This window comes from Onychostoma macrolepis, chromosome 22, assembly GCF_012432095.1.
Source record: "Onychostoma macrolepis isolate SWU-2019 chromosome 22, ASM1243209v1, whole genome shotgun sequence".
NCBI lineage: Eukaryota > Metazoa > Chordata > Actinopteri > Cypriniformes > Cyprinidae > Onychostoma > Onychostoma macrolepis.
Genome location: NC_081176.1, coordinates 26,270,594 through 26,293,695, shown reverse-complemented (window position 1 = coordinate 26,293,695; position 23,102 = coordinate 26,270,594). Strand labels below are relative to the sequence as shown.

The 23,102-nt window shown below is 38.3% G+C and overlaps 2 protein-coding genes across 10 annotated transcripts in view; one reads left to right on the top strand and one right to left on the bottom strand.

Annotated features, from left to right (window-relative positions):
- The window catches only part of pla2g6 (phospholipase A2, group VI (cytosolic, calcium-independent)), a 22,366-nt gene extending 7,943 nt beyond the window's left edge, over window positions 1-14,423 (bottom strand). For 2 of the 7 annotated variants that reach the window (XM_058759884.1, XM_058759885.1), the window contains exons 1-12: window positions 14,241-14,423; window positions 11,430-11,644; window positions 10,982-11,197; window positions 7,863-8,043; window positions 7,593-7,780; window positions 7,418-7,514; window positions 7,162-7,344; window positions 6,304-6,412; window positions 2,828-2,944; window positions 1,152-1,242; window positions 910-1,073; window positions 603-753 (exon numbers count right to left, since the gene is read on the bottom strand). In XM_058759884.1, the coding sequence (XP_058615867.1) occupies window positions 603-753; window positions 910-1,073; window positions 1,152-1,242; window positions 2,828-2,944; window positions 6,304-6,412; window positions 7,162-7,344; window positions 7,418-7,514; window positions 7,593-7,780; window positions 7,863-8,043; window positions 10,982-11,197; window positions 11,430-11,644; window positions 14,241-14,423 (1,895 nt within the window). Of the gene's footprint in view, window positions 1-602; window positions 754-909; window positions 1,074-1,151; window positions 1,243-2,827; window positions 2,945-6,303; window positions 6,413-7,161; window positions 7,345-7,417; window positions 7,515-7,592; window positions 7,781-7,862; window positions 8,044-10,981; window positions 11,198-11,429; window positions 11,645-12,547; window positions 12,734-13,132; window positions 13,272-14,240 lie in introns of those variants that run through there. The other 5 variants (XM_058759889.1, XM_058759888.1, XM_058759887.1 and 2 more) reach the window with 5 other exon arrangements.
- On the top strand, window positions 14,308-22,926 carry cbx6a (chromobox homolog 6a). Of its 3 annotated transcripts, none has more exons than XM_058759893.1 (6): window positions 14,308-14,445; window positions 15,037-15,080; window positions 17,307-17,372; window positions 17,731-17,797; window positions 18,575-19,540; window positions 20,050-22,926. In XM_058759893.1, the coding sequence occupies exons 1-6, from the start codon at window positions 14,377-14,379 to the stop codon at window positions 20,050-20,052; spliced, it is 1,215 nt and encodes a 404-aa protein (XP_058615876.1). In that variant the 5' UTR covers window positions 14,308-14,376; the 3' UTR covers window positions 20,053-22,926. The 3 variants fall into 3 exon arrangements, with proteins under 3 accessions (XP_058615876.1, XP_058615875.1, XP_058615874.1); XM_058759892.1 differs by having other exon boundaries at window positions 18,575-19,564; XM_058759891.1 differs by having other exon boundaries at window positions 18,575-22,926.
- The last annotated feature ends 176 nt before the right edge of the window (window positions 22,927-23,102 follow it).

Sequence of the window (23,102 nt, the reverse complement as noted above, 5' to 3'; positions counted from 1 at the left end):
CCAACCGTCACACCCTGTTCAACTACGACTGTACACCAATGGAGAAGTTAATATTGCTAGTCTCCAAGTATTCATGTCTTTACCAGATGGAATTTCTGGACTACCACAATATTGTTAAGAAATAAAAAAAGCAACCACAACGTCTTAACTGAAAACGCTGTGCCGCAGAGTGCCAAGCTTTTCCAGCAGAGTGCCTGGCATTTTCAGCTGGCTAAAGACGCATTGGTGGACACACAGCCTAAGGGTGATCCGAGCAGTTGCTGGGTTGCTGCTTGGGCGTTCTGATGGTTTATGGCATATTGCTTGGTAATTGAAAGGATGTTGTGGGTTTTTGAAAGAGATTAGGTAGAAAGTTCTTCTTAGTGGATAGACAGTTGTTAGGGTGTCTCAGATGGTTACTAAGGCATTGTAAGATGTTTTGAGTGCTAACATTGGTGTTTTGGGTGGTTGCTACAGCATAGCTTGGGTGTTCTAGTCGCCGAAAGGGTATTGCTAGGCAGCTGAAAGGATGTTGTGGGTATTTGTTAAATAATAAGTGGTTGCTAGGGTGTTTTGGTGGGGGATGTGTTGTTTGGTTTCATAAAATACCAAACCTTAAGTACCTGGGGTGTGTGACGTCCGTCATCTTGGTATTTTCTCCGAACTCATTCTTGAGAAATTCCTCCAGAGGGCCAGACTCATACGGTCGAGAACCTTTAAATACCTGTTCCTTCATTCTGAAGTACAGACAGCGCAGATACTCCATCGATTTACCTGCTCACGTATACAATAAACACGATTATACTGATGCATACACACCGTCACCAAGAACATATTTTATAATTATATCAAGTGTCATTCTGTTCTGAATGCTGATTGGTCAATACGGTGTCATAAATGTACTTAAATACTATATGCTACATCAAATACCGTGCACAATTGCTAGGGCCAGTATGCCGCCAGTGCTAGTTCCAGACACCCAGTCAAAGAGTTCCCTGATGGGCCGTCCTGCCTCCTTCTCCAAAGCGATCAACATCTGGATCAGAACCAGTCCCTTTATTCCTCCACCGTCTAGACACAGCAATCTATCCGATCTTGAGAAAAAGAAAAGCAAGTGAGCGATCAATTCTGTGAAGGCTTGTATTTAGCCATGTTAACTGCATGTAACATACTTCTTGCTTCCTGTCTTGAGCCCATCAACCTCTGCAAATCCACGACTCATGGCCGTGACAGCTACTGCCACATGCATTATGTCATCAAACCCTGTGGACCAATTATGGGAAAGGTATGAAAGCAGTGAACCAAATTGGAGGCAGATTGATTCTATCATAGATTTGCAATACCTAGATACCACTGTTATAAAGCAGTGTAATACGCAAACGTGTCCGTCAAATCGGAAAGGTCAATAAACACCCATAAACACATGTGATGATGCAACAAGCACCATGCTTTGTCAGCATTCGTAACTGTGAAACACTACCCTCTTTTGTCTCGCCGGTTTGCATCATAGACTGTACTGTCATGGGATTTATGTTGGTGTAATTATAGTAGGTTAGTGAGTGATTGTTTGAGTTCAAACCAAAATGTTGACCTTTCCAAGATGGCAGCTGTTGCTGACAAATCTGGATTAGTCAAATGGGGCATCCAGGTATGCAAATCTGTTTTTTATGACCACAGGAAGCTTTAAATAAAATAAATAGATTTAGAAATACGATTAGCACAGAAATGAAGAAATAAAAAAAAGTGATGGAAAAGAGGGCAGAAAAAAAAAAAAAGAGAGGACACAATTTTGGTGTCCATTAAGCACTTATTCTAATTCATATTTAATGACAAAAATTTATATTTAGTTGATATTTAAATAGTAATAGTATTTAAATTTGTACATTATGTTCCAAAAAGCAGACAGCATATTTATATTTATGAAGTACCTCGAACAGAGAAGGCACTCCCATAATGCTCTGCAATGAGTTCAGCAAAAATATTCATCCAAAATGGTGGTCAAAATCAATAGAAATGTCGATTTACTTATGTGCCAATAAAATGACTTAAAGTGATAGTTCACCCAAAAGTGAAAATTACCCCATGATTTACTCACCCTCAAGCCATCCTAGGTGTATATGAATTTCTTCTTCCAGACAAATACAATCAGAGTTATATTAAAAAAAAAAATGTTCTGGCTCTTCTGAGCTTTATAATGGCAGTGAATGAGGGTCGAGATTTTGAAGCCCAAAAAAATGCATCCATCCATCATAAAAAGTGCTCCACACAGCTCCGGGGGATTAATAAAGGCCTTCTGAAGCGAATCGATGCATTTTTGTAAGAAAAATATCCATATCTAAAACTTTATAAACTGTAAACACTCACTTCCGATAACTGCCGTTCAAATGAGAGTAGCGGAAGATGTAGGATAGCTCCAATTGGATTCATCTAAAAGAAGACAGACATACACCTAGGATGGCTTGACTGTGAGTAAATCATAGGGTAATTTACCTTTTGGGTGAACTATTCCGTTAATTTACAGACTATTTTTGTTTCACACACTTATGTTGTTAGCTTAGCAACATGCTAACGTCAAAACATTACTAAAATCAATTTGTGAGTCGAGTCATGTGAGGAACCCCATTTGTATAACACAAAGAGTTGTTGCCTACATAGACTGTTCCACTCATTAGGTTGCATTTAATTTAGTATGCTGCCTATGTAGGCAGAAGCTAACCAGGTTTTGGAACAAAGTCACACTTGTTTCTCTGAAGACTACTGAAATAACATAAAAAGTACAGAAGATGACTGAAGGACAGAGGTGAAAGATACTAGCAGGAAAGCTGAAAGTTTGGGGGCGGGGCTTTACCTATGCCAGGAGGCGGAGCTTTGTTGACACTGAGGATAGGGCTGTTGAGGGAGGGGGGGTGACACCGCTCGGCCCCTACACTACACAGCATGTTCAAGAGCACCTTACGGTTGGGCCCTTCAGCATAAGCGCAGGATTAGACACACATGCCGTCACACCCACACCATGCACACGGAAGAAAGAAAGAGTATGCGTTGACTGAATGCTTGAATGACAAAACAAAGAGCATGACATTTCATTCTTGTAGTCCAAACACCTAGATGTGCAAAAACTGTCAAAACACAAAAGCATCACAGTTTGTGGTGACGATCTCACAAGGATTACTACAGACACTCAAAACATCAGGACCTATCAGACAGCTTCTGCTGGTTTTTCCAGAGAATATCTACTGTAGGCTCCTTACGATGCTGAAGACATTTCCCACCTTTTTTCCCCCATTTAAATTTTTTAGTACATAATTTTTGATAAATTGATAAATAAATTCATAAATAAACATTTTAAAGAAATAATTTTTTTTAACAATTATTAATTTTTAAATGAATAAAATGTTAAACTAATTAATGTTTTAATTAGTGCTGTCAATCGGTTAAAAAATTTAATCACGTTAATAAACTAGTTTAAGGAAACAGAACCTTTCACACTTCTGCCAGGTATGAGACATAATCCTTATTATTCTTTTATCATTATTCTTTTGTTTTTATTCAGCCATTATCAGCCTTTATACTGGCAATAAAACGTTTACCAAGCCACACCGCTTCAATCCCAGTATACATTTACCCACCTATTATCAAAAGTATTTCTAAATAAATACAACAAAACATTTTCTTGCGACCTTACGTGAAGTATTATGACAAAATGCGTTATGAAGAAGAATTGGACCTGTTCTGCAGCTGCATTAGAGCTAATATTAGCATCATGCTACATAAGACAATTTATGAGATTAATAGTACACTTTTACTCAGAACTCACTTTAAACCACCATCGAGTGTTTGTAATAACTTCCTTTTACAATCACATGTGGAATTTGGTTGTTTACTGTTGTTAAAATATGCTATTTATAGCCTTTTATATCGTTGCACAAATTAGCATTTCAGATGTACACATTCCTCAAGAAAATCACATACAGACCGTTATCCTATCGTAATCGTGTGTTTGTTATCTTATATAATCTATAGTGGCTGTTGTCAAGTTTATTTCTGCTGTGTAAAAGCCTTAACATGTATGCTCTGCTGAAACTCACATTGTTTGTGATGTTACAACCGCCTCTCTGTTCTTAAGTTGCCATGGATACATTCCAAGTATAATACACATTAGTAAAAGGATCTATTTTCATTTTTATTTGTCTATATACACTTTGAGCGGCCGCGGTACATTAAAGGGGTGGTTTACTGCGATTTCACTTTTTTCATTTTAAATAGTGTGTAATGTTGCTGTTGGTGCATGAACAGTATCTGCGCTGAAAGTTCAACGTAAGCGGAGATATCTTTTAAAAATCAGGAAGTTTAATGCCTAAAAAAAACGACTCATATGGGACTACAACGAGATACTTCCCGGGTTGCATACGTAACAAACCTATACATTTGCATCAACCCCTCCCTCCGGAACATGCAAAAAAGGGGGCAAGGCCATGTTCTGCGGCTTTGTCGAAGAGGAAGGAGTTATAGTGGAGAGTTGTAGCCATGCCGTCGAAACAGTGTTATTTTCACCCAGCGGTCAGGTGTGTTCGGGCTTCCTACGGACGCTGTAGTTAGTCAACAATGGTTAAAATTTATGTTTGATTATGTTCCTGACAATTAAAATCCTAATTTAGCTCTCTGTGCTGCGCATTTTACGGAAGACAGCTTCCAGAATCTACACGAGTTCAATGCCGGATTCACACATAAACTATTACTAAAACATGGAGCAGTTCCAACTTTAAAACCAGAGGCAGCAGTTGTTGGGCCACAACCTGTAAGTAAGATTTCATCATTTTAAATGTATTTGCATGTATAATTTCAGACGTAATGTTTTAGTTTTATCAAGGACGTTTAAACAAATGCCAACGCTGGCTTTAGCCAGTTAGTTAAATGCTATTTTGTGTGTCTATGACAAACGCGTACAAACATTTTGGACCCGAATTTGTAATTATGTTCTAATTTTTTTAATGTATTTTCCATGTATAATTTATGACGTAATTTTTTTATTTGATCAAGAACGTAAACACAAGCCAACGCTGTTTGGTTATAGTAGCCAGTTAGTTCGATGCTATTTTGTGCGTATAAGACAAACGTGTACAAACTTCAAAAAATTATATGTAATCACAACAGCAAACTTCCATTCAGAAACGTTTTGTAAGAGCCGTGCTTGCGGAAGTTCTGCTTGACTCTCTTCATTACTGCTTTCTGGGTCTGATTCTGGCTCAAACTGATACGGCAATATTGACACCATTATTTACATTTGACCGCAGCACATGCAACTGTCGCCCGTGAAGGTAATGGGCGTGAAGTTTCCGGACAATGTGCAGTACGCAGTTTAGCCAATCACAACACACCGGCCCAACTAACCAATCTGAGCCCATTGCCCGTTTCTGAGGGAGTGGTTTCAGAGAATCAGGAAGTCAACCGGTCGTTCAAGTGACAGAGGAGAAAGCGGCTTACAATAAAGGTGAAATATATGAAAAATAAGGCGTTTTTTAACACATGAAACACGAAGGCATGTTATATTGCACCCCATAAACACAATCAAGCAAAGAAAAAAAGCAGTAAACCACCCCTTTCAAAAAGTAGCCCAAAAAAAACGCAAACCACGGCTCTGTAATTTTTTTCTTGCGACTGTATTTTCAAATTAGCCCACTTGTGCCGTTACCCTGGCAACACCGGTTCGCTGTACCCTCGTCACACAATGATAGATAACCTTTCGCACTACGATGACGGGAAGAAGTTGGGGTAAAACCTTATCAAACGATTAATCTGCGTTAAAAAAATATTAACGCGTTAAATTTGATTAATCGCATACGTTAACGCGTTAACGTTGACACCCCTAGTTTTAAGTAAACATATGTATTTTTATTTTAAATGCATTTTCAACAATTTTTTACACAAATTATTATAAATAAATAAAAATTCGTTAATTAATTTACTTCTCAAAAAAATAGACTACTGGTGTCTTTAAAAACATGAAATATGCTACGGTTGACTGAGAAATTAAACACTTCACATTTAAAGCAAAACCAAAGAAAATCATTAGTGAGTCAACAAATGAAACTTGCATTGTGTGCTGTTGCACAGTTGTATTTAAGCATATCAACAAAGTTTATGGTGGTTTATGGTTAGATAATGTTATGCTTGCATGCAAACACCTCAAAAGTTGTCATGCAGCACACTTAGACAACGGGCTCTGTGACACTGTGCAGCTAGAAATTGAAAGAGCTTGAATACATTGGTGACTGTTTTGCTAGCCTTCAATCTGATGTCTAATCTCACATCTCTCTCTCTCACCCTTGCTGGTACGAGCAGCGATGAGTCCCGGTGTCTCTCCCAGGTCATTGTGAACCTCGACATCTGCTCCAAACACCATGAGAGCTTTGATCAAGTCCATGTGGTCCAACTATGGGCCCAGAGGATACAGCATACAAGACAAATGTAATGTTGGCTAATGCTACAAATGCTACTTATGAATGGTTTTGTGGTCCAGGGTCAGATATAAGAGTGTCAAACTGTTTTGCTAAAATGGTTTTATTTGTTTGCAAAAATTTATTTTTACTGCCCATAGTTGTTTTTGATAAATGAAACTACTAAATTGGAATAAAGCTAAAATAAAATATTAAATGAAAAACAAATTTAAAGAAAAAAAAAAAAAAAGAAAAAAACTTAAGGGAAAATTTGTCTACCATTTTAAGTTGAAGTACTAGTTAAAGCATTAAATTGGATAGAAAGTTAAATAGAAAGTTAAAAAAAAGACTACAATGTAACTAAAACTTAAGTGAACACAGAAAATATAAAATACAAGCAAATTTAATTTAAAGTAGATTTTACCTAATTTGTTTTGTCAAATAAACTATTTGTCAAAAAAGTAATAATGTAATTAAACATTCTACATTTTTGAATTCTCAGTAAGTATAAAACTAATATATAATAATACGTTTTTTATTTTTTTTACTTATCACATTTTTATTATTATTTTAATCGCTTTTTTATGTATTAAAAATTAAAGGCAGCACAACAAGTACTATTATGACACATTTTACAACATAAATCACTTTTAAAGTGTATGCTTTATATTTCTTTACATATATATTGAGGTGAAATACGAGCCAGAATTGTTCTTGACAGGCTTTATGAAATTCTCTCTCATACCTTCATGGCGAGGTGCAGTGCTGTGTTTCCATCCTGACCCTTAATGTTGGGGTCGGCTCCATGGGTCAGCATTGTCATTGCGGCCTCAAAGCGCCCTCTCTTGGTCAGGATGTGCAACGGACTCTCTCCGGTCTTACTCAGGTAGTTGACGTTACATCCTCGGTCCAGCAGCACACGGCTCATCTAGAGAGAGAACACACAGGACAGTCATATAACTAACACTTAGAATTCCTCAAGTACAGGAAGTATTCCTGACCTCGGCAGTCTTGGCCCAGTGTAGAGGCGTTCCGCCGTAAATCGGATCCTCCGCCAGAAGTTGATTTGGGTTGGTGTTTAAAATTGCTTCGGCACAACTAAAGGAGAGAGACTGAGTTAGAAGCCCACATGTGAATTATCAATTAAAAAGTGACAAAAAGATTCTTGTTCCGCACCTTTTCTCACTAAACTTCATGGCGGTGTGGATCGGATAGCCATTACTTCCCATGACGTCACAGCAGGCTCCGCCCCCAAGCAGGCCCTTGAGGGCCTCGACCCTCCCGAGACGGCACGCAATGTGCATTGGTGTTTCCCCAGCGGCGTTCAACTCGTTCACACCCAAGCACATCTGTGCACACAAAACCTACGAGCAAAAAATACACAATCACAGATGCCCCAATTTGGCATTCAGCAAATTGCATGCAAGCCCTAAACTGACCTCTCACCTCTATAATAACAGCGGAGTCTTGTTTAGCAGCGCAGTGCATGGGCGTCTCTCCGTTCTTGTCCTTGACGTCCGTGCGAGCCTGACACTCCTCCAGGAGCTCGCGCACGCAGCCCACATCTCCTCTCTCGCATGCCAGGTGCAGCGGGGTCTGACCCCGGGCGTCACGGGCATTCATCTGACTGCAAGGGGCCACAGATAATCAGAACTTTTGAATATTTTGTTCTTGATTTAATGTTTATTATCAGACTCAGAAGATTTTTTTTTTTCCATGAGGTTGGTTTAAAAAAATTTATTCTTAGAAAAGAGTACAAAATAGGCAGCAAATAAGAAGTTGATGTCCTGTGGTGCGACATGTTAAACTCTGTGGAAAACCATTGTAAAGTTGTATTTTGTTGATTATTTCTATATTTTTAATTTAACTTTATGAGCTCTTAATTGAGACTACATGGAATAGTTCTACTTGTACAAATCATGGGACTGTTTAAAATGAACTAATAAAGGAAAAAGGTGCTTAAAAACAGTATAAAAAAGATCTTTTACCTTTCTTTATTAATTCCTTTAAAGTTTCATGTTTTACACATTTCAATAAACATATATATGTATGATGTTTATATTGTCCCACTCATTATTTATTTATTTAAATGATTATTAAAACGTATTTTTATTTAATGAAATAAAATGTAAAAAAAGGACATGAATCAACCAGAGTTAATACAATTAACTAACACTAACTCTAAAATAACAGAAAACATAAAGTATTTTTTTAACTTAAAATAATCTAAATAAATTCAATTATTTTAAATAAACCTTTTCATTTAGTTTAGCTTGATGTTTAAAAAAAAAAAACTAAACTGAAATAAAAATTAATAATTAAAAAAATAATAATGTATTATTATTATTAACAAAAAACTATTAAATATAACAAAAACATACAACAAAACTTCTAAAACTAACTAAAATTGAAAGGACATACACACATATACACACACATACACATATTAGTCTGGTCTGATGACAATATTGAAATTTTAAAGGGCTGCTTTGCTTTCACAGACTGGGAACTGTTTCACAATATGGATATTGAGGAAGCTACAGAGACAATAAAAGACTACATCAATTTTTGTGTGGACAGTTGTTGAGAAGAAAACTGTAACTGTATTTCCTAATAACAAAAGTTACATAACAAAGGATATCAAGGAGTGCTTAAATAGGAAGAAGTTAGCTTTTAACAGCCAAGATAAAACTGAATTAAAATTAGTTGAAAAGGAATTAAATAGCTTGTTGAAGGAGGCTAGGAAAAAACTTTTAACTTTGGGGATTCCAGGAAATTATGGGATGCTATGAAAGTAGTAACCGATATGGAACCTGTCCGGAAAAGGCTTATAACTAGTAATGAACAGCAAAGAGCAAATGATCTGAATGACTTTTTTCTAAGGTTTGAGTCGCCATTAGAGGAATCGGTGGATCTAGACTCAGATTGTAGTTTAGAAGTTGCCCCACACACAGTCTGTTCGTTATTTAAAGGTATATGTTCCATAAAAACTACGGGTCCTGATGGAATCTCTGTTTTTTTGTTCAGCATGTCCTATTTTTCAGAGATCTTTAGACATGCATAGTATTCCTTCGTTGGGGAAATAAACCATAATCATGCCAGTTCCCAAGAAAAATTGCCCAGTTGCTAACTGTGATTTTAGACCTATAGCATCATGAAATGTTTTGAAAGAGGAGGTTAAATTATCACTTGACCCATTTCAGTTTGCTTATAAGGCTGAACGGGGGACTGAGGATGCCATTAGTTGTATCTCTCATTTGGTAAATAGACACCTAGAGGATACCCAAGCATATGCACGTTTACGCTTTATAGATTTTAGTTCGGCGTTTAATACACTCCAACCTAAGATATTAATTAGTAAGCTGATAGAATTGAAAGTGAACCCCTTTTGTATTAAATGGTTTTATTCATTTTTAACCAATCATACACAACAAGTAAGTGCTAATAATTGTTACTCTGAGGTGAAAATCACCATTAAGGGGGCACCGCAGGGGTGTGTTAGCTCACCCATTCTGTTTACGTTATATACCAATGAGTGTGTCTCAGGTCAGGATAATAATTTTTTGTATTAAATTCTAGGATGATACGTCAATACTGAGTTTATTGCATAGGAACACTACTTGCTTGCAATACTTTTCAGAAGTTGATAGATTTGTAAGATGGTGCGATGAAAATTCTTTGATTTTAAATGAAACAAAGACTGTTGAAATGCTTTTCAACCCTAGATCTGTGGGAGATCACAGTCCTGTAATCACACAAATACTTGGGTGCCTATATGGCCAATTTGTTATGTTGGTCTTATCATGCCAACAGTCTTTGTTCTAGATTGCAGCAGAGGTTATACTTTTTGTGAAGGTTAAAAGTATTTGGGGTAAATCGGAGGATTTCATTTCCGTTATATCAGTCTGTTTTTGAGAGTTTGATAAGATATGGTATAACAGCATGGTATGGAAATCTGACAGTCCAATCTAAATCAAAACTTGCTCGACGTGTACAGACTGCTTTAAAAATTGTAGGTTGGAGATTCAGGAGATGTATGAAGTTTCTGTTTTAAGACAAGCAAAGAAAATTGTTGCCGATGATACACACATTTTGCATGAGAATTTGAATATGTTAAATCATTAATATGATTTTGATGTGTAAATCAAATCGCTACAAAAATACTTTTGTGCCAATTGCTGTTAAATTATTTAACAGAGAAGAGCAAAAATAAGGAGTCAGTTTGGCATACTGTAGCTTTAATATATTTGATATGTGTAATTTATTGTGAGTTGTTATGTGTAGTTTTAATCAATGTTACATACTGGCCATGTCATGATTGTCCAAGATGAATTTCCCAGGAATGGGACAATAAAGTGTATTCAATATTCAATAATTAAAATATGAAAATTAAGATGACGGGTAATAATAGATTATGATGGAATTTTTACGACCCTGTCCATCAAAATGATATATATATATATATATATAAAATTTATAAAACAGTACATTTAATATAATTAAAATGGAATGAGGAAACGTCTCAGATACAGTGTACCTGTGAACTTTGTCCTTTGATGTCTCACCTCAAAACGTAATTGTGTTTGAGACAGTCTCTCAGCCCAGTGTCCACGGCGATGTGAGCCGAGCTCCAGTCGGGGTGATTCCGCACGCAGTCCACGATTGGCTGGAACATTTCAGGTTTCAGCGGTGGGCGGAGCATCTCATAAAATGGGCGGAGTTTGAGGGCATACTGAGGAAACCAATTCATGGCGTCTTCCTCTGAAGCTACCTGGAACATCCTGAGCACAAAGATATCAAAATCACAGTTTCAGTCATTCTGGAAACCCACAAATGATGAGCTAATGAAGTGGATGACAATGAAAAGCCATATTCAGGGCAGTGGCTGATGGGAAAGCAAATCTGTTCGACACACAGTTTTTGCAAGATTATGATGAAATCACAGGACCCTAGTGACTTTTTACAGGAAACCAATTTATTGACTGTATTGTGAAGCTTAACTAAGGGTCTCACCTCAGAGCCACAGATGAAGACTCGGGGCAGAGAAGCAGGCAGTCCCATGAATGGCTCTGTTGGTTCTTGTACAGGACCAGCCTGCCCTCTTGTTTCAGTAGCACTTTGCCATTGTAATCCGTCAGCTGCACATCCCTCACACGGTACGGGTTGGAGAACAGAGTCGACACGGAGCTCACCGTGTTCAGTATACGGCCCAGGAACTGCATGGTGACCTGGAGTAAGAGAGAGAAGTGTAAAGCTGATGCATTGATCAGGGTTCTCATATCATTTGATGATTTTTGGTTAAGTATCTTTAAAAAAAAAAAAATCATTGTACCTTCCCTCTCCCCATTTATCCCCATTTATGTGTGTATATATCCTTTTTTTTTTTTTTTTTACTTTTAAATTGTATGGGTCTTGCTTCCGGTCTCGTTTGCTTCCAGCTATTTTTAGCTGTACAAAACCACTCTTTTTGCTGCTTGATACTGCAAATTGCTGTGTCTTACCATTTCAGTGTATCATCTTAATTATGAACACACTGGTTTGAAGTGCAAACAGTTTTACCGTTTACTGCACTTTGTTATTCTTCTCGTTATTTCCCTACAGCGCCTAATGAACCAGAAGTCTCACCCATAGGCTTACTTCCGCGTTAAGGAATAAGGTGGATACAAAAATCTTATGATCCCTAACATTTTGATATTATGACCTTTGATTCTAAGAATCTTATAGCTTTTCTTTTTTTTTTTAAGAAGATGTTTTTGTATTTATTTAATAATAAATGGGACGTGCATTCACAAGAGAACCACGATGCATTTTTTTCTAAGTGTTCTCGTAGCTTCATAACATAACGGTTGAACCACTGATGTCAAATGGACTATTTTAATGATGTCTTTACTACCTCTCTGGACCTTGAACGTGTCAGTTGCGTTGCTGTCTATGGAGGGCCAGAAAGAATATCTTAATTTATGTTCTGAAGATAAAGGAAGGTCTTACGGGTTTGGAACAACATGAAGGTGAGTAATTAATGACAGAATTTAAATTTTTGGGTGAACTATCCCTTTAAGATGCTTGAAGCGATGTACTAATATACTGTATTCCAATGTCCTGCAGAGTTTAGCTCAAACAAACATGCTTACCAGGAAGGCAACCTTGATTAGCTGGTGTAGGTGTGTTTAACCAGGGATGGATCTAAACTCTGCAGGACAGTTGGCCCTCCAGGATCAAGTCTGGACACTCCTGCTATTCATCACCATCCGTATCTGGGATTAAAGTAAACAGGGAGGAGCTGAGTCTGAAGACAAAGCTACATGATCAAACGGTTGCTGCGAATGCAAATGAGGCAAAATTAGTGCTGACCAAAACTGCAACCACAGCGTTCAACATCTGACTGGCTTGATAAGTGGTATGTTTTTTTTAGACGCATGCACCAGATAATGTTAACGTTACATTCATATCGCAACCGAAATTGTCACCTAAATTAAGCTATTAGCATTTTACAGTTCGGGGGGTTTTCATTATCATTATACAACTGACAAAAAACAAAACTTGTTTCTCAAACTGCCTGCCACAAACCAGTTTAACAGTCATCCGTGCACGAGAACTTGATAAGTCACCAGTCAGCACTCGTTTTAATTTAAATACCACAATTAAGTCTAAATTCTCCCTGAAATATTAAACCTCCTAATCGCATATTAAATTTTATCCTTCGCTAAACAACTTACCTTGTCGCTATTTCATTATCCCGTACGGTTACGGATGTAAAGACTCAGCAGATCGCTGACTTTTGACAAGATACATCAACAATCAGTGTATCACAACCAACCTTGTGTAAGCTTGACTGACAGACGTACAAGCCAATCAGCAACCGAGTTTCCAGCCAATGAGGCTGACGGGGTGTTTTACGTCGACAAAAAGCAGCTTCTTAGGATTCAGGCATATTAAATGTTACGAACGAGTTGTTTTGAGATTTTTTGGATAGCCAAACTGTTATTTATTTAAAATGGCTGTAACTCGCCCGTTTAAAAAAAAAAACAAACAAACAAAAAAAAAATGCATCATGGTTATAAAAATAAAACCAAAAAATCTAAAATAAATATTAAGGAACGTTTTGTTGTCACAAAAAACCTCCCTGCAACGTTCTGGGAAAGACTATAGCTAAAAAAAAGAAAAAGAAAAGAAAAAAAAGAAAAGAACCTACAGAAGGTTCGTTTTCAGAACGCACCTGGTTACAAAATAACCAAAAGCTGCATTGGAACGTTAGCAGAACGTTCTGTGTTTGCCTACTACTACCTTTCAGATCACTTGAGAAAGCCTGACCTGGACTACTAAAATGCTTAAAGACGACTTACAATTTTCAAATGATTAATTGTACTTTCGGTAATGATAAATTATAATCCAACAGGCAAGAACAAGTTTGCCATTCTTCTGTCACTGGAATTTATTTCTGAGCACTATTAATCAGCAGTTCGTCATTTTGGACGTTTCTGTTGTTCACGTTTCGTTTTGACTGGGAACTTAGTATTCATTTTCCTAAAACGGAAACATTTTCGTGAAGTTGTAACCATTATGTGTGTACTTTTTTTCTTCTTTTGAATTGACCAAGAAATTGACCGTAATGACACATAATATTTAACATAAACAGTACTGTTTGTGTTAAATATTATGTGTCATTGCGGTCAATTTCTTGGTCAGTATTGAGCCCAATACTTTACTCTCTTATTGAGATAACGAAAACGTTTTTTATCTTTAAAAATTAAAAAGTAAGAGTTCAATCAAATGTCTTATGTATCAAGATATACATTATGGTGACATGCTGTAATATTTCATTACCCTTCGCGCCGTTTCCAGGCTTACCAGGGCAAGTTGACCCGGAGCACAAGGCAGCAGCGCGCGGTTTGTTGCTGTCACAGATTTGTAAAGTGAAGAGCCGCGAGACAGAGCCGTCTGGAGCGCGCACACCGAAAAGATGGAGCTGTCGGCGGTAGGAGAGCGGGTTTTCGCCGCAGAAGCCATCCTGAAAAGCCGCGTTAGGAAAGTGAGTAAAGAAGAACGGGGTTTAGCGGGGTTGGGGATGTTTTTCACGATGTAAAGTACAGAGAGAGGGTCGTCTTTCGTTTGTCTGTTTCAAGGCGCCTGCAATGACAAGAGGGGGAGGCCTACTTGCAGATGTTTCCCGATTTAGCGACCCAATACATTTACTTGCATTGTCAGATTGGAAATAATAAGTCGAATGTGGGACATTTGGATATGCAACTTGAGATTTATGTTGTAAAATTGGGTTGTGCTGTGCTGGGAACTGACAGCAAACCGCTAAAAGAGCAGCAGGAGGGGGCTAAAAAAGGGACAAAGTGTCTGGCATGAGTCCATAACAAACTCAATGCATGCTGGCCGACCCAAAATTCAAAGATCTCAACAATGCACGAGGGTCGAGTAGTTTCAGGCAGTACTGTACGGTGTCGTGCCACATGGTTGAATGTGTTAGATGTGCTGTATTCGTGTATATTTGGGTAAACACACTTTACTGAGCCCCAAAAATAAAATAAATGGGCATGAGGTTTGAAGTAGAGCATGTGTTTCTCGTGCACTGTTAAATAAAGAACATTTTATGCTGTTTTTCTCTTTTCAGGGTCGAATCGAGTACCTGGTTAAATGGAAAGGTTGGGCGCTAAAGTAAGTGTGCAAAATATAAATATCGCAACGGGTGTATTTTTATATTGTGCTGTTTGTTTTATAAGTTTGAGTGGAAAGGGGCTTTCTTTGGTTTCACTTTTGGTCTGTTTCACAGTTTGTGCACAAGTAACGTTAGTGTGTAAGCAAAGCGGAACGAAGCTGCAGCTCCATGAGCTCTAAAATAAAGTGATATGTGTGTTACTGCTTTGAATAATTCCTCTGATAACTGCCATGTATTCTAAAATGGTTCTAAGATTTATTTTAAACTTGATTGTCAAATCTAATTTACTTAAGGATCATGTTTGCATCCAAATGATAAGTAAATGACAAAAAATGGACTCAAACCATAGCTATAAACTCTTTATATCAAGTCCTGTCACTCGGCGGCCATCTTTGAAACGCCTCTCGGGCATCCAAGTGCAGCTCTCATCTCTTTGAATGGGGAAACATCAAATTCTCCAAAACTGTTCACTAAGCTTACGATGAAATTTCATATTTGAAATCACCAAAGAAACCTGACAACAACTGTATCATAAATGTTGTTTCTTTTGCTCAAATAGCGTTATAAAAAGCTTATTTTTCAGGTTAGATCAGCCAGTGCGCATGCGCAGTCCTGAGTGCACGTCTCAGAGCGCTGACTGTTTCTATAGCAACCGGGACTTCTAACGGCAGCTGCAGTGACGCGCTGACTTTACCGATTAGTGATTGGCTCTTTCATTCAGAAGGCGGGGCTTCTTGCGATTGAGCGGCCACATTGAGCGTTGCATTTTTCCCCATTCAAAACTATACGAGTGACATGTCTTGGGTGGCAATGCATTCTGGGAATTTAGGTCACGGCGAGCTACAGCGGAGACTGAGTGGTAGTGCATGTAGACGTTTTATGTTATTTAATGTTTATATTATTCTACTTAAGACACTGATGATAAGGGCTATGGCAATTGATCATTCCAACGCGATTTAAGTTGAATCATATAAACATTATAAATATGTCTACATTCACTATGGAACTCGGATGAAAATTAAACTGAAACTCGGTATGGTAAACATCTAAAATGAAATGTGGCTTTATAATTCATCTCTGTAGATTTAATATATTATAGATTTGCATTAAACTGTAAGCCCTCACACCACAAATAGAAGGAAATCATATATGGAAATATTATTTGCAGCAGCTTAATACCAGGCCACTTTTTGTACGGATTAAGTTTCCTTCATTTATTTGATCGCTCGCATCGTTGTTCGGCATCCTAGTAGGAGTCTTCAACTTGGTTCGGTCAAGTCAATGTATTTATTTGCATAGCATCCACAATACACATCGTTTCAAAGCAGCTTCAAGTTCTGTTACCTCTATAATGGCTCAACTCTTAACACTGAGCAGTTTTACCGGGCAATATGACGTTATAAAAATGATCCATTGTTTGAGATCTAGCTGTGTATTCTCCCCTTACAAAATTAGCCATGGTTTTGCTACTCTAACCATAGTTTATCCATGGTATTTAAGATTGTGGTTATACGAATGGTAATACATACACCAAAAACACGGTTGCTACACGTTTACTATAGTAAAACCATGGTTAATTGTCGTAAGTGTTTTAGCAGTTAGCCTATTTCAGTACCACTGTAGTGAAGGAGACTGAATAGTAATGAATATTTGCAGCCTCTCAGACAAAGAGTTTTTTTTATTTTTTATTATTATTATTTACAGAGATTTACATATTAGTCCGTTTTATTCTAAGCGTATGTATGTTTTTCAAAAAATATTAATGTAAAACGGTCGGCTTTTTCTGTGGTGATTTGCACTTGTTTCCTATTCTCTATAGAAAGTGTTGGTGTGCTGCTTCCTGGGTGTCACTTTAGCGCGCGCATTGTGAAACACGCCTTATCATTGCAAAAGTGCATTGTGGGTAGCTGAAAGGTCAAGCAGTGTTCTGACTTGACAAACTACTAACTACATGTCTAAAACATTTTTCAATTATGTTTTTGATTTGTTGTTATTACGCATGCAGTTTTGATTAACTAAGTCTATATGATTTTAAAAAATTCTGCTTTTATTTGTATTTGTCACATCATGGGACTAATTAAAGGAACAACAAAAATGCAGTACTGTGAAAATACAGCATATATATCACTTTTTAAACTGATAGTACTAAAATCTTGATGGGGAAAAGTTGATATTTCTTAAATACCCGTTACCATTTAAAAAACTTCAAATGTTTTGCAATGTAGACACAGCACATGGGAACCAGAGAATAACATCTTGGATGATCGACTCATCACGGGCTTTGAGCAAAAGTAAGTATCACTTAAAGACTTAACTCTTAAAACCTTATTTCTGTGTAAAGTTAGAGAACAAAAATATGTATTCCTCATACAGTATGTATATATATCTATATATGCCCAACAGTTCATGTTTTCAATGTAAGAGCTAGGAAAAGATTGTTTACGTTTATTCTTTTTTCCTCGCTTGATTTATTTTTGCAGCTTTATGCTGCCAGTTTGACTGGAAACTAGCCTCTCTGATGGATTTTCAAACAAAGATGACTTGCATTATGCTTCAAAGCCTTCCATTTTGATTGTTATGGTTTGGGCTTGACGCTGAAGTGAAGTCATATTTTCCTTGGCTTAAATGGTGCTGTCCTACAATTCACAGGGAGCGGGAGCAGGAACTTTACGGCCCAAAGAAACGTGGACCTAAACCAAAAAACTTTGTACTAAAGGTTGGAATTTTCCTACAACGTTCTTTAAAATGTATCCATTTTCAAATGTTTAAATGTTGAGTGTTTCAAAACATATAAATACACTTTTAGGCTATGTTCACACTTGGCGTCTTTTTTGAAGCTGCCAGCGTCTGTTTTACATTATAATCCTATGGAGTAAACCGTGTTTTCAAAAAAGTCCTAAGCGCTTTTTAAAACGCCACCACCGGCGTCTTTTTCTGCTGCTCAGAGCATATTTTCAAGTTGAAAATAATCCAACTTTTCTGAAGAAAAAAAAAACGCCTTTTTGATGGCTGACAATGACAAGCGAGTGGTGAGTTGTTTCCATAACAACAAAAACAAGATAAAAGAAGATAGCCGGTAGATTGATCATACTAGTTTTGGAGCACAAGGAGTTGTATGAAACTGTGCATCATCCAACCGGAGCTCCTGGACTAAATTGTTGGAAGCACCTTACAGTTTCCTTCCCCGTATAATGTCACGCTCCCACAAACGTTGTGAACCGACATTACCCTCCCCGTTAACTTCAAAATCCAATGTTAACTTCAAAAGCCGACATTTCTGCAGCACACAGCGCTAGGCTACCGTTGCAACTGTTGTTATAGCAACAAAAGACGCCCTCTGCTGCTATTTGTAACCAAAACGCTGCTAGCTTTTTATTTTACTAAAAAAGCGCTCTTGTCAACTTTTTCTAGTCAAAAAAGACGCCAAGTGTGAACACGGCCTTAGTCTGATGTTTTAGTACCTCCCAGTCATATTTGCTCTCCGCCTATCTAGGCACGGGCACAGGCGGGTGATAGACCTCGGAGCTCAAATACTCGACGCACTCCACCTCGCACTACTGCGAAGCCTCCCGCCTCTTCCTCTTCTGCAAGTGCAGCTCCTCCTCAGCCTTCATCGTCCTCTTCCTACAACACTGCTCCAACCCCCAGAGTGCACTCTCTCGCCGCTGCTCATAAACTGAAGAAAGACATCCATCGTTGTCATAGGATGTCTCGAAGACCTTTGCCGCGACCTGACCCCCTAGGTGACCCCACGGGATCCACGTCCTCATCCCGTCCTCCCATCTCTCCGTTCTCTGAAACTGTCCGCATCCTCAACCGCAGGGTCAAACCGCGGGAGGTGAAGCGAGGACGCATAATCTTGAACCTGAAGGTCATTGACAAAGCCGAAAACGGTGGAGTAGCAAGTAGAAGGACACCGCAGTCGTTCGCGGGGCGGGCGAAAATCCCATCCCGGAATCGCATCATTGGGAAAAAGCATGGGGACATGCCTTACAGGCCTTTCCAGCATCCTATGAAGATGTTAGGCTTCCCGATGTACGGCCAACCATTCGGGCTTAACCCCTGTGGGTCAATGTCCTCCGTGGCCAATGAAGGATCCAACACCGGAGTCAATCGGAGAGGTGGAGGCTGCTGTGATAGCCATTCCTCTGCAAATGCGCAGAAGTTTCAATATCAGCCTCCACCTTCTCCATCCAGCTCCAGTGGGTCTAACAACAGCTCCACTTCACCTCAGAAACAAGCAACTCAACCTGAAGCTCCAACTAAATTGGACTCTGCAGCCTCATCACGTTCCCGAGATGCCTCCCAACCTCACCCTAAGTCCAGCTCTGCGCCATTCCTCCCTTCCTCACCTTCCTATTCATCCTCCCCGTCATCCTCTCTTGAAGACGAAGACCACGGCTCTCCGAATCTTGCCACTTCTCGGGGCGGAAAGCGGAAACTTCGACATCGAACCCAGGTGGGTCGAGCTTCGGTCTGCCAGGTTAGTGACCGCACTACTGCCCCACTTCCTGAGGAAAGCAGGGTGCCAAAAGAGGGGGATCCCGATTGGCACCCTGAAATGGCACCCAGCTGTGCCAATGTAGTCGTGACTGACGTCACTACAAACCTTCTCACAGTCACCATCAAGGAATTCTGCCATTCAGGAGCTGGTTCTGAACCCTCCTCCCCTTGCCAAGCTGACAAACCACCCTGTCCCACCACAGCTGCCTCTTGAAAGTTCCCCCTAAACTCTCCAATAAAAATATCTGCCCACTAAACCCCATGAGAACTTGCCATAATGATATTATCACACACCCTAAAATAGTTGCCGTTAATGAAATTAAAATGTATTTTTTGGGTGAAATTAAAATGTATTTAAGTAATATTTAAATGCAGGGGTGCTTTCCTTGACCTGTACTTTTTAAACAACATGTTATGATGGTTTTGTAGTACTTCATGCTTTTCTTCCCCCTCTTTTTTCCCCAGTGATCCTGTCTTTCCACAGCCTTTTTTCCCCAAGTAATTGCACCTTGTCTTGTCACCTCCAGTCCTGTAGAGACCACCATTCCCATATCTACAGACCTAAAGTTCAGAATCAACCCAAGAAATGTTGATCTCAACAGCTTTCTTGGATTCGAGATGTTGCACCAAGACATTTGTAATCTTTTGAGGTCCGTTTTCATTGGGATACCGAACACAGGATGCTTTGGAAGTTCAGCCAGTGTGGGTGAAGATCCGCACACACACACTTGATAGATAACACTTAGTGCATTGATCTCACCAACCTTTTCCTGTGCTAACGAAGAACCTTGCTGATGAAGAACCCAAGTGACTCTATTTATATGCACCAAGCTGTAAAATCCTGAGGACAGTTAAGTTATTTCCTTCTGCTTGAATGATCCAGCTGTCTGCTGAGACTAAACTGACTCAAGTGTGAATGCTGAGGACTGCATCTGTAGTGTGGTACTGTACGTTAAACCTTCCACATACTCAATTACTCACTTGGAGAAGAACCTTCTCATATTTGCCTTCTGACTACAATAGTTTGTGTTTCATGTTATAGTTACTGTATTTTTGGGGCCGGTAACCAGAGGTAGTTTCTCTCAGAACTTGATTGGAGGAGTTCAAATACCATTTAGAGACTTTTACACTAAGTGGGTCTCAAAAATACCAAATATAACAGATTGCCTTGGTTGATGAAACCCTCTTTCGCACTCTCAAATGATAAAGTCTGGGACCATGCATATTGTGTGTTATGCTGGTGACTGCATGTTGTTGGCCCTTGAGCTCATCCCGTGTTGTCTGCAGGTCCGACTGGGCGCTAGCATTGACAATACAGACCTGGGATAAAGTTAGCTTGTTTAGTTAGTAGATGCTAGGGATGTGTCAGTACTTATATTTTGGAATTGGTCCGATTTTGGGTACTCATAAAAGTGCTCCAATACTAATGTCCATGGAAAGAATCTATCTATCTATCTATCTATCTGGAAGTATTGGTATTCACATTATTTAAACAAAAATGGTTTCTGTGCATCCCTAGTAGATACACCACTTGCTGTCGGTTGTAGTTAAATGTTTAAAGAATAGTTCATCCAAAAATGAACATTCTGTTTTAGAATTTTCATTAATTTACTCACCATCATGTAGTTCCAAACCTGTACGATTTGTGGTATGTTTACCAGTATGTTCCATACTATGAAAGTGGATAGGGACCAGAGGCTGTAAATCTCTAAAAAAGACAAATGACTTGTGTGCGCTGTATTCCAAGATGTATAAAGCCATTTTATTGCTACCTAAAATGGGCTGAAAAAAGTTGGCTTGACAGCCTTGGACACCATTCACTTTCATTGTAGGGAAAAGAGCAGCTTAGACATTCTGACGAATAACTCCTTTTATGTTTTACTGAAGAAATGTTTCCGAATGCATGAAGGTGAGTACATGACGCCAGTTTTGCATGAACGTCATTTAATATTTAACATTTTACTGAAAGCTAAATGTTTTAGTTGCTGCATGGCATAATTTTATTATTTTAGAATTTATTAAAAAGAAGTTGTGGGATGCTTTTCGCTTAGGCTTTTTTCGGGCAGTCCAGCAAGCAATATTATAACCTGTCACATCAGCCCTGAAGAAACAGGCTAACACACAGTTTATGGCAGCTAACCTGGTTGTACTGAAGGATGATAAAATGTCAGACTCCACCGGAGGACAAAGGCAAACCTCATTATAAGATTTAATTATAGAACACAATTAAGTTCCACTTGTAGTCATATACAGTCGTCCTCTAATGGAGCATTATTACTCCATCACTGTGCCTTTAGGGAGAAATGAAAACCTTACAACATTTTTTATGACTTTTTTTAAGCGTTTCCCCAAATTATTTACAAATATTGACAATTTTTAAATATTTTCATATTTTTAGTATGTGTGTGTGTGTGTGTGTGTATTATAACTTTTTCTTTTAATAACTTTTTAGTTTACCCAGCTTCCAAACATTAATGTGAACTTATCTACTCTTATCTTATCTACTTATTTTCTTTTTCAAAGTTCTTTAAAAGCTTTTTTGTTTATCATAGTCATATGTTTATCCCAGGTCTGAAATAATTCATGTTCTGAACATATCCCTGGTGCTGCCCCACGTAGGGCGCCACGTGTGGTGCATCTGTACAATAATATCTAATATTGAAGCATGTGTTGCCTTTAGCTGCTCCGTTCGATCCCATGATGTTGTTACCTTTGCCAACAGTACAAATTGTTCCACATACAAAACAGTCAAGTCCTTGTTTACCTTTATATCCTCAATGTTAGAAAAATAGATGTCACTATGGTGTGAAACAATGCAAGATGGTTTAAAGAGGTAGCTTAGCACTATGATAATACGTGGCCTACATTTCATGCAATAGGGCTTGTATTTTATAGGATGTAGCCACCAGGGACCATCACTGCACAGACAAGAAGAGATTATGTTTATAAGGATGAAGGTATACTGGAGGTTACATCCTCAAATTTCAGTGTCTGATGTGTTTTTTTTTTTCTTTCATTTTAAGATGAATTATTAATTTCACCGTGCTGTAGAAGTGAATGATATGTGATGCCTTTATTTCATAGCCATTGTTCAATTTTACTAGTCTACTTTGGGTTTGAGAGAATGTAGAACTCAAAAATGATAAGTGTGATTTATAGGAGTCATTTCTTTGGTGGCATTGATGAAGCTGATTGTGATAATGAACTTGTTGCTATGACATTGTAATGTAATGGATGCATGATTTGAGAACCCTAATTGTACAGGTCCTTTAAATGTCATAATGTGTCTGTTGCTTTGTGTGTTTCTTGAAAGAGGCTTTTAATAAAATCACTTTAAAGACACTGTCATTGCTACCCGTTTTATTATACTGTTATAATGACTGTTTTATTGGTGCCTTTTTTGCATTTTTAAATCTTTACAGTGTTTGTTCCTACTTTCATTGTGTGGAACAGTGCAGCATGAACATTATGCTTAACATCTCCTTTTGTGTTTTTACGAAAGAAAGTAAGTCACACAC